We start from the raw sequence: 11,192 nt of genomic DNA, 5'->3' as shown, positions 1-11,192 counted from the left end.
ATGAATAATAGGCTCCTAATCTTTGACACCACATATATAGGGCTCAATAGGATTGTGTAACTACAATCTCAGAAAGATTTCAAAATTTAAATTTCAGCAAAATTGAATCCTTTAAGTCTAGCCTATTTAATTACTATTACTCTCCTTTGCAACACTTAGATTAAATTTGCCCAAAAATTCAGCCTGTCTGTGACTTAGATAGTTTGTCCTAACTTGAAAATCCTCTGTCCAAGATTTGTTAGCATTTTTCAAGATTATGCTCAAACTTTAAAAATATGTACACAAGATTAGGCTGCACTATCAGTACATTCATAATATTCAACATTGTATATGGTTGAAATATTCAAGCAAATCAAAGACTTATTAAGAATAAGTTAGGGTGAATTCATTAGCAAAATATTCCTAACTCTAGGTGGTATAATAGAGATTTTTTATTAATTTAAATTTTAAAGTGGCAATTAGCTGTCTGACTGCTTGATATTTTACCTTAATAAAAGATGATACATTTAGAGTTTTCGTTTTTAATTACTGTGCTAGTTACCTCATCATTCTATGTGCCCTTACATTACTGATTCCAAATATATTTGTTACTACCCTTGCAGGTGCATCCCAGCCCCCTTTCTAACACCATATATAGCCATAGCTTAGTTACAACTTCGCTGATTATGTTGGTTTGCATTGTTTTTTGTCTTCAAAACTTGTTTCATAATATTATGTTAATGTGAAAAACATTTCCAAAGTTTAGTATAAAGCCTAGGCCTATCTTTATCCCCATTATAGGGGAGGGAGAGTATATATGCAAAGATGGTAATTAGTCCACCACATTCATAACAAATATCTTACATTGTCTGAAAATTCTAAAATGTTTATTCCCCATTTTAATCCCAATGAACTTCAGTGTTGAAGAACAAAAGTTGAGTTAGATGGGATTTCTCAAATAATTTAACAAATCTTGTGTGTAATTTCTGCTAGCTACTTCATATTATCAATCCATCTATAGTACTTAAGATCTTTCCTGAAATTTGAAAAGTTGCCCAAGTCTGAAAAAAAGAACCTAAGACAGATCCAAATAGTTAATAGACATTAGCTATTCTTTCCCTAGGTCTATATAATTCTTTACTGTACTATGATACTTACCTCTTGATGACAGCTTAGCAGTAATTTTTGCAGATTAGGACTTCAGTGACAGTAAAATCTACAACTCTTTCCATGTTGTTGAAAATTTGGTGACTGAAATTTGATGAATTCCCTTATTACACAATTTGTAACTATTTTGGCCCAAATTTGTCCAAAACTGAATGAATGATATATGGCCACTCAAAACAGGCACTGGATATTGTTGATTTTGTGTGTGTGTCAAAACAGGGCTGAGATATTTCTGCATGTTGGGATAATTAATAAGACGTTATAGGAAATTTGCTCCAAAATAAAAATGCAGGCCAAAATCTTGATACTTAAGTAGGAAAACCATACAAATTACAAATATTCCTTTTATAGCCAAAAAAACAATACTCATCAAAATTTACAAAATAAGAGTAGAGCTACCTGTCCCTTCCCTCCCCCTCTCAAAACCTCTAGACAACTTGAATTTATTATTAATATTGTATGCAAAAACAATAACAATGAACATGAACAAAGGCAACATAATAGCCAATATTAGGGAAAAGAATTAATGGAAGCAGTCTAATTGTTTAATATATAATTATGTTCATTCATGGAATTCTCAGCAATTTTGGATTTATCAATATAATAAAAGAGAAAATGGTAAAAATGTATTGAATCTGGCTGAGTAAGTGTCTTTTTTAAGAGATATTTACTGTAATCATAAAATTACGCTTCCTATTCTTCTAGAAACAATGGCTCATGATGGGAGAAAGGTTGTTATTTGCTCACTGGTTGGCATTTGCTATGAAAACAACATGTGCTTAATGGATAGTGGTTCAGGTGAGGGAATGAAATCTATGTAAACTTATTTTCAATATCATGTTTGCAGCAATAAATGCAACCTCACCTGCATTCAAAAATTAATCACTATATCTTATTGAATAAGTGTTTTGACTTTATTCCATTTAATGGAATTTGGATTTCAAAATGAATTTCTCAGAAAAAGATCTTACTAACCCATAGAACCTTTGAAACTAACAAACAATACTGTTACTTCATTCTAATTAATTTAGAATAATCTAATTAATTATAATAATTTAATAATATTCAAAAAAAAAATTCTATCTGCAAAAGGACCAAATGCAGCTTATTGAGATTTGAAACACAATAAGCTAATAATTTATTGCAATAAGTACTTTTGAAAGCAGCTAAATAATTGGAATTGGCTATCTAATGCTGCAAATTTGAAAGACCTACACATCCAAAATCCTTTTAGTGTTTTTAAGTATGCGTTTTAAAGTTTTGTTTCATGACCCCCCTCCTTAACAGGTCCTGGAGTCTTTGGGGGGATTTGTGATTGTATTATTGAAAGCTTTTTATTATTCTTTAGTTGAAAAACATAATTCTTTGAATTTTCTAAAATCTCTATATGTTTAACATAGGACAATATTTCTTAAATGACTGAATATTCCCTGCAAATTGCTTAAAATAGTGATTATAGTATACCATTTGTATATTCCATAGCAACTGCTTATTCTTGTATATAATAGGCTGATCAAATTAACAATTCTAAGTTTTGCTTAACAGTCAAGCAAGGATGTAAGTCTTGGAGTCTTTATGTTTCTGCAAAACTTTCAAATGTTTTTTTATATAATTTGTCTAATTTACAACTTTGTGCCCCCTCCTAAATATGTGTTCCCACCAAGACAAATCCAACATTTGGGCCTGGTTATAGTAATGGAAATTTTCAGTTGTATCAAAACAATTATACTCTTGTTTTTTGCATAATTTCTGTTTGTTAGAAGTTTGACTAGATTATTGATCTTTATTTGGTAAATGTTTGTGTCTTGATTTTAAAAAGGACAGAAATAATTGTGAAATTCATAGCCTGTTGGAGCCATTGAGGAAAGAACATAAACTTTATGCTAAAAAATATCATTCATAAACAATCTCTTTTTAGAAGAAACATTGCTATTCAATGTTTAGATTCTTATTCCAGTATAATTTTCCATCTTTATTTTCTTTGTGGTAACATGTCCCTGCATTGTTATTGCAGTGTGAAATATGTTCAGTGTCATATTTCCTGATTTTCCAGGTGATTTTTTTTGGATGTCTGCCAAAGAAGCTGTTGCAGCTGGAGCAGTTCTTCAGGGAGCACCAATTGTCATGTTGGCTGAAACAACTAATGCAGGAAACAAAACTGAATTACCACAACCAACACTGTCTAATGCCAGTTGTCTAGATGCCCCAGCAATTAACAAAGAATGCAATAGGCCTTCCACATTGATGGAACAGGGCTTTAATGGGATAGAAGCTCCAATTGCAATATTAGCCAAAACTACTAATACTAGAGACAAAACTGGGCTACTAGAAGAGACACGATCTAATGCCAGTTATGAAGATACCCCAGCAATGAACAAAGAATGGGATAAACGTTCCACGTTGATTTTAATACAATTATGCAAAGACGAGGAAGGTACCAGCAACTATTCAAGAAAGTTTTGGGAAACTGCATCCACAACATTGGAGAATTCACTGTACAAATTTTCTTGGGAACAATGCAAAATAAAGTTTCAAAATTTGAAGGCACAATATAAACAGAAAAAAGAAAAAAAACAGCAAAGTGGGGAGGGAAGAATAACATGGCAATTTTATGATGAAATGGACAATCTGATGGCAAAGAAGCCAGAAATTTCCCCTGTTGCTACTGCTTCAAATGAAGATGGCTTCAAAATTGACGAAGAAAATTGTGAACATTCTGAATCTGAATCGGATTACACATCTGAGCCAGAAGTCAGCCAAAAAAGGAAAACTAAAAAAAAGAAAACAGTGGTGGAAATATTGCACAAACTTACAGAACAGGCAGAGAGGAGGCACAAGGAACGATATGAACAGAGGGAGAGAGCACTCAAGCTATTACAAGAAATAAGAGATAAAAATGTGCAATAGCAGCTTTATATTTATCAATATCTAAAACATGAAACTTGATTTTCTCCTTTGTGGTACGATATTCCTTTGAGTGTTACTGCAAATGAAGTGCATATTGTATTAGCACAAAGCTAAATATTTAAGTGATAATTATTACAAATGATTTAGTGATTTATTATGAATGTTTACTTGATTTGCCCTTTTGTGGTGGAAGTGTGCTTTTATTATGTTTTTATTTTAATTTGTTCAGTAATCCTACAATAGAACCTAAAATATTCCAAGTTGTTAAGTATGTCTGTTATACAAATTCTTGTGCTCTTATGCAATTTCGTACTTTTTTACGAAATTTTTACCCACATTTTTTGAACATTTTTTTTTTACCCAATACAAGAATATATTTATTTGAGATATTACGATCTTCCTATAATATGCTGGTTGATATTTCCTTCCTTTACATATATATACTTATAATATATATATATATATATATATATATATATATATATATATATATATATATATATATATATATATATATATATTTAGGTTCTAGTGTAGGATTACTGAACAAATTAAAATAAAAACAAAATAAAAGCACCCTGCAATTATGCAATTTTGTACTTTTATACATTTTTTTTTTACCCAAAACAAGAATATATTTATTTGAGATATTACAATCTTCCTTTAATATGCTGGTTGATATTTCCTTCCTTTACATATATATTCTTATAATATATATATATATATATATATATATATATATATATATATATATATATATATATATATATATATATATCATTGAGAAGTCATGTAATTTTCTATCAAACACATAAATTGACAATAGAATAATAATTGTTTTGACTATCTATTAAGTCTTATACAAAACAAACAACATCTAATCTTAAACAGTATATATTACAGCTGAGAGGCTATTCTTGTCCTTTTGGAGATGCCTGACTCATCACTATTGCTTGCATTTTCTGCCCTTTCATTAACTAAATTAGAGTCAGTAATAAAGTCAATAAAGGCATCATCATTGTCAATACATAAGTTATGTAGTGTACAACATACAATTACTACTTTAACAACAAACTTCAAGTTATTTGAAGGAAATTTGATCAGACGACGAAAACGACCTTTTAGAAAACCAAAACTCCTTTCAATTACCATCCTTGTTGATGATAGCTTAAAATTATAATTTCCTTCATCAACAGTTAGGCTTCCTGTGTCCCTAAATGGGGTAAGAAGAAAATTTTTTAATGGGTAAGCTGCATCTGCTATGACGTGGTGATCAGCATCAAATATGATACTTTTTCTATCAATATTTTTTGCCAAAGGGGATAACCTATAAACTCTTGCATCATGTACCGAACCAGGCATACCAGTAAATGCACTTGTAAATCTAAGTTTATTATCACACACTGCCTGGAGTTGAACAGAATGATAATCTTTTCTGTTAATATATGATGAATGATGCTTCTTGGGTGCCTTAATTTCAATGTGAGTACCATCAAGAGCACCTACAACACCAGGAAATCCATTCAAAGATCTGAACCCTTCAATGACACTGTATAGTCTCTGACCCGTTGGCCAAACAATGATTGTTGGTGATAGTGCAAAAATACAATCAGTTATTCTATGCACAACTCTACAAACACTTGAAACACTAACACCAAACCTATCCGCCACTGATCTGTAACTGTCTGGGGTTGCGTATATCCATAATGTTATTAGTAATTGCTTTTGAACAGGTATATTCAGTCCCCTATCAGCACACTCTATGGATATTTTTTGCATGAGGACTTCCACTGTTTCCCTCTTCAGACGGAAGTGAGATTTAAAAACACCATCTCTCATTTTTGGTATTGTCTTCTCATAATAACATATTGTTTTTGCAACCTAGAAAAAAACATTATAACAGTCTAAAGTGGTGCTTTGAAACAGCATTCATTGTATGAGTAGAAAAAAAAAGTATACAGGTGCTTAAAGAGATAAATTGACAATAAATTAAAGTTTCTCCTCCTTATTATAACGAACTTGTTTGCAAAAAGAAAAAGTCTTAACAATTAAAAACTTAACTATTAAAAACCAGTGACAAAAATAACTTTCTTTCCAACCCAAACCAGAGTAAGCAGACCTAACCACAAATCCACCACTACGTCAGGGGGAGGGGTAAAGTATTTGTATTTGGGCGGTAAAGTCTTTGGACAGTGTGAAGGTAGAAAGCAACACCTACTTCATAATAGTGCCAAACACATCTTGCATGCAGACCTGCTATACTTTACCCCCATCCCCCAAAATCTACAAATATATAGCCCAAACTTTGTTTCTAAAGTATTGAATTTTCATCATACTTAGGTATATTTCATTAGGATTAACCTAAATTCACTTCTTCAGTGTTTACATTAAAACATATAAGTATGTTTTTTTAAATGTCAAGGTTGAGTAGAAGTTCTGTTGTGGAACAGATTATTCATATTTGCCTGAACATATTTGACCATGGGTTCTAATTGTGGGGGAAGGGAGATCGAAATATATTGTATTTCGTATTTGTATTTCTAGTATTTGTGTTGAAAAAATCCCCTCTCCCCATAGATTACAGAAGTGTTTTATGAAAAAATTTGCCACCCAGCATTTTTGTAAATTGATGACCTTTATGAGACCCTGCATCAATCCTAGAGATTGCAAGGAATAAGACCAAGACCTTTGTAGCTGAGATAAAAGTATTTCCATTTTATGCAGATTCAAAGGATGTCAAATTGTTATATTTAAGTGTACACATTAAAGTGTTAGTAAATTTGCATAATAATAAAAAAAATGGAAAAACTCATAAAAGTAATGTGATTTTGATGAAAATTGTTCCATCAAATTATGGATGCTCAAAAACATTACAATGTTCAACATTCCAAATTTTTTACTCTCTTTTGTTTATAGGTTTGTTATAAGGTTTAAAATATTTAACCAGAGGCTGTAGGATTTATGTGAAAATCTTGGTAAAAATGGTGTTCATTTGATCATGAAAAAATATAACAATGATCACTAATGATTTAAAAAGTAAATAATAATAGTCAAGCTTACTCTTTTTTGTTTATAAGTTGGTTATGAGGGTTAAAATATTTAACCAGAGGCTGTAGGATTTATGGGAAAATCTTGGTCAAAATGATGTTCATTTGATCATGAAAAAATATAACAATGATCATTAATGATTTAAAAAGTAAATAATAATGGTCAAGCTTAAAACAAAGGAAAATATTTAATATGTGAGTGGAGTCCCTATGCCTAGCCTACTGCTCAGTCCTTAAGCTAAAGGTTACATTACACTTTATTAAGAGCATGTATAATACTCATAATAGGCTATGTTGAATGTATGGGGTATATACAATATGTTGAAATAAAAAAAAGAAGTTATTTGGAAGGGGATAAAAGTTAGACGTCATATATTGAATAATTTATGTTATTCTGTCGTTTTAAGTCTGAACTTTACACTTTACTTTCATTTGAATCAAATTAAATGTTTCTAACTTAATGAAAAACATGACCAAGCCTTGATCTTTTCTAAAAAGCGCTGGCAAGAGAAAAAAAAATGTTTAGCTCATATTTTATTCTTTTTCTCTTTGCAAGAGACCTACAGACCATTCTGAGGAGGGGGATAATTTTGTGAAATTCCAGTTAATGCAATATTCCTGTTGGCTCATGCAACAGGGTTCACCTTCTTTAGCATACTGGGACTTGCAATAAAGATCCCTAATAGGATAGCTGAGGTTGCTGCAGTCAGTCGCCCAACAAATAAAATATTGTTAGTCAAGCAGGGGGAAAATAATACTTTTCTTGCAAAGGACCATTGTCATGCCTTCAGCCATACAAGTAAAACTGTTGCTGCACTTAAGTGTACAAAATCCTAAGGACAAAAAAATTACCTCTTGTGGTGTATTATGACTAACATTACTAGCTATCTGTAAAAGCTCTTCATATTCATCTGAATCATCTGAAGCAAGCAAAAAATCTTCCAAAATTGCACCAAGATTATCCATATTGGAAACCAGCAACCTAAAGGTGGTAGTCCAATGAGCTTTTAAATTTGTATTTCAAATGTATATAAGCCTAGAATAAAAACACATTCACGTGCCAAATATTAGCATTACAGTGATTCAATTAACATATCCTATTCATATATTTACAAAGGAAACAACGTAGGTTTGCCCTAAAATGGTTTGGGACCATTATCTAGTAAACTAACACAAGAATTATATAAAAAAAAGCTACACTTCAAAAAAAGGAAATTAAGGATTTATTAAATAGCAAAAAGGAATTAAAAAGTTTTGCACAGCCAAAACAGTGCCCAATAGTTAGTAACAACCACATATCTCTTAATAGGGGTGCACAGGTAGCACCTTTGAAATTGTATTGGAAATTCAATAGCCTTATTTATGCAATGCATGACATCATATAAGAAATTGCAAAAACCACATCATTAGCAAAAACCAAAATTAAGTCTTTTAACAAATTTACTCTGACTTCTGACCTATCTAGATTATTTTTTTATATGAGTATATCTCAAGATACAAATTTTCCCAAAATACAGATCCATTTTCAAGAAAAAGTAAATAAATAAATACATACGTATACAATTATTTCTTACTTATAAAGATAGTAAATACATACATCTATATATATATATATATATATATATATATATATATATATATATATATATATATATATATATATATATATATATATATATATATATATATATATATATATATATATATATATATATATATATATATATAGCCTCTATATTACCAAAATAAACAATAGTCCTGACATGGTTAAGAGCAGCTTATATATGCAGACAATCGAAACTCTTATGGTTCAACAACTTTCACAAAAAAAACTGCTCTTCTCTACAAGCAGATCTCATAAACTTATGTGAATTTCTAAACAATCCCTATCACATCTATCATATAGCTAATCCTGCAGGTGCTGATATTCTAATTCAGTTCTAAGGAAGTGATGAGTCACCATCCTAGTCATGAAGAAGCTCAACACAGTCTGTGTTCATCCTCACCTTGAGTTTGATATGACGATTGCAAGCCTGCAGTCCAAGCGTGACACAATATCTTGAGAAGATTTGAGCTATGAAGACAGACTACACTAATTACAGCTACCCTCTCTAAAATATAGGCATCAACATGGAGATCAGATACAAATTTACAAGGCAAAGAACAACCTGGAGAATATTAGCTTTGAAAATTACTTTAATCCTGCTAAAGTCAAAACTACAAAAGGCCATCCATATAAGGTTTTCAAACCAGTGACTCAGAATAGAGCAAAAGCAAATATTTGGAGCATCCGAGCAATTGACAATTGGAACTTCCTCCCTGAGACAGTTGTGAAAGCAAAGACTAAATACTATATTCACATGACTGCTAAAACATTCTTTACTTTAAACTCATTAAAACAACACATGAAGCTAACCATGCATCTTGAGAGTGTCTGACAGGGATGTTTTCATTATAGACATTGGATCCTGTAAGTTAAGGTCAAGCCAACCTTCCTTTTGCCAAACAACAAATCCCCTTCAAGCATTCATAGGCAAATCTTGGCCTCTCTACCCAAACATATTGTAGAAAGAGGGGAGACATTATCTTAGCAGTAAAGATGGTGAACATTATCACAATTAAGCCAATTCATGTTCAAAATGAATAAACCAGAACACAAGGCAACCTAAAGAACCTCAACTTCTTAACCAACTGCTTCAGTCCATTGTGGAACTCACTAAGCCAACCTACTGTGTCGGCCATATCACTTGACAGCTGTAAGATCAATGTAGATTGTGACTGGAAGACAACACCACGTAAAAGACACAGTGAGAAAAGCAAGCATTTTCAACCAGTGTCTACAAGGTGCAAATATTCAGTCATAGTACAGTGATCAAACTGCCACTTGTCACCCTCTACCATTTGGCACACTTATGCAAAGTCACATTCCTGCAGTAGCCTCAACTTTAAACTGTCAAGAAAAAGAGGTTGTACAGGCTGATCATGCATCTGGAGGCAGCCACAACATAGTTGGTCTAAAAAGTAGAGCTTACTTTGCCTGACCCTTCTGTCTTACTTAATCTTTCAACCTTCATTGCTGGTGAAGTGATTTTAATATTCAAATATCCTTTATATACAAATAAATGGATGATCTGCAAAGAAATTGTGCAACAATTTTTTGTCAACATATACAGGTTTCTGCTACATTAGTTCCTAGAAAATACAATTTAAGGTATAAGCATACTGAAAATATTACACTATAATTATGAGTAGCCTAATGTAATATGAACTATATATTTCTTTTTTAGGGAGGGAGTAAAGTGAAACAACTGAAATGACATGAGTAAGCATTTTATAAAGCATTATAGTTGTTTGGGTAATTCTAATTTTTTTTACACTGCTTAGCCAGACACAAGGTGTAACCATTAAGGGGTCTTTTCAATGACTCAAATGGAATTTATACTAGAAGTGATTAGTATATTTAAAAACACAATGAAAAGAAGAATTGAGTGGTGTGTTCACCATGATCTTAGTGAGTAATATAAATGCTCTAAATTAACTGAGTTCTGTTTATTGCATAGGCCTCTATCCAGTTGTATTAGGGAGTGGGGTCTAGGATACAGTTGCTATGGTAACAATTTGTATATTAGGAATTAAAATGAAAAGGTACTGAAGCCATATGGAGTTGTGTGTTCACCTTTTACCATGTCAAGTACTGTAAAAATTCAAAATATACCATATTACCAAATAGCCCAGGCCTTTTTCCAAACCAGCCAAACAGACTGTTTGAGCTAAGCCACTAGGTATGGTTGAGCTGCAACCATGCAATCATGACAAACCATGATTGTCATGAAAAGTGTTTTTGTACAAAATAATTGACTGGTTGAGACTCTGGTTTAACTATGAAACCAATGAAAACAGAAAAATCCATTATGTACTGCTATACCCAAAACTAGGTCATTATTTTAGTCACTTTTTAACTGTTGAAATATACTGGAGTAGGTTAGATCATGTCTCAATTTATTCTGACCTCAAACTAATGTGAATTAGCCTATGCCAAATCTTGAGGAAACTACACTAGTACTAAACACTACTAGTAGTAACTCTACTACT

At 31.7% G+C, this 11,192-nt stretch overlaps 2 protein-coding genes across 2 annotated transcripts; one reads left to right on the top strand and one right to left on the bottom strand.

The window, feature by feature from the left end:
• The first annotated feature begins 1,009 nt into the window (after positions 1-1,009).
• LOC136035813 (uncharacterized) lies at positions 1,010-4,456 on the top strand. Its single transcript, XM_065717783.1, has 2 exons — positions 1,010-1,944; positions 3,200-4,456. Exons 1-2 carry the CDS (start codon positions 1,857-1,859, stop codon positions 4,051-4,053), a joined length of 942 nt encoding a protein of 313 aa, XP_065573855.1. The 5' UTR covers positions 1,010-1,856; the 3' UTR covers positions 4,054-4,456.
• Positions 4,457-4,950: 494 nt separating this feature from the next.
• LOC136035860 (putative nuclease HARBI1) lies at positions 4,951-8,066 on the bottom strand. Its single transcript, XM_065717818.1, has 2 exons — positions 7,953-8,066; positions 4,951-5,934 (listed from the first exon to the last, which is right to left on the bottom strand). The coding sequence occupies exons 1-2, from the start codon at positions 8,064-8,066 to the stop codon at positions 4,951-4,953; spliced, it is 1,098 nt and encodes a 365-aa protein (XP_065573890.1).
• Between the last annotated feature and the right edge of the window lie 3,126 nt (positions 8,067-11,192).

Source organism: Artemia franciscana, chromosome 14 (assembly GCF_032884065.1).
Source record: "Artemia franciscana chromosome 14, ASM3288406v1, whole genome shotgun sequence".
NCBI lineage: Eukaryota > Metazoa > Arthropoda > Branchiopoda > Anostraca > Artemiidae > Artemia > Artemia franciscana.
Note: the sequence above shows the minus strand (reverse complement) of the source record. Positions and strands in the feature narration are given on the sequence as shown.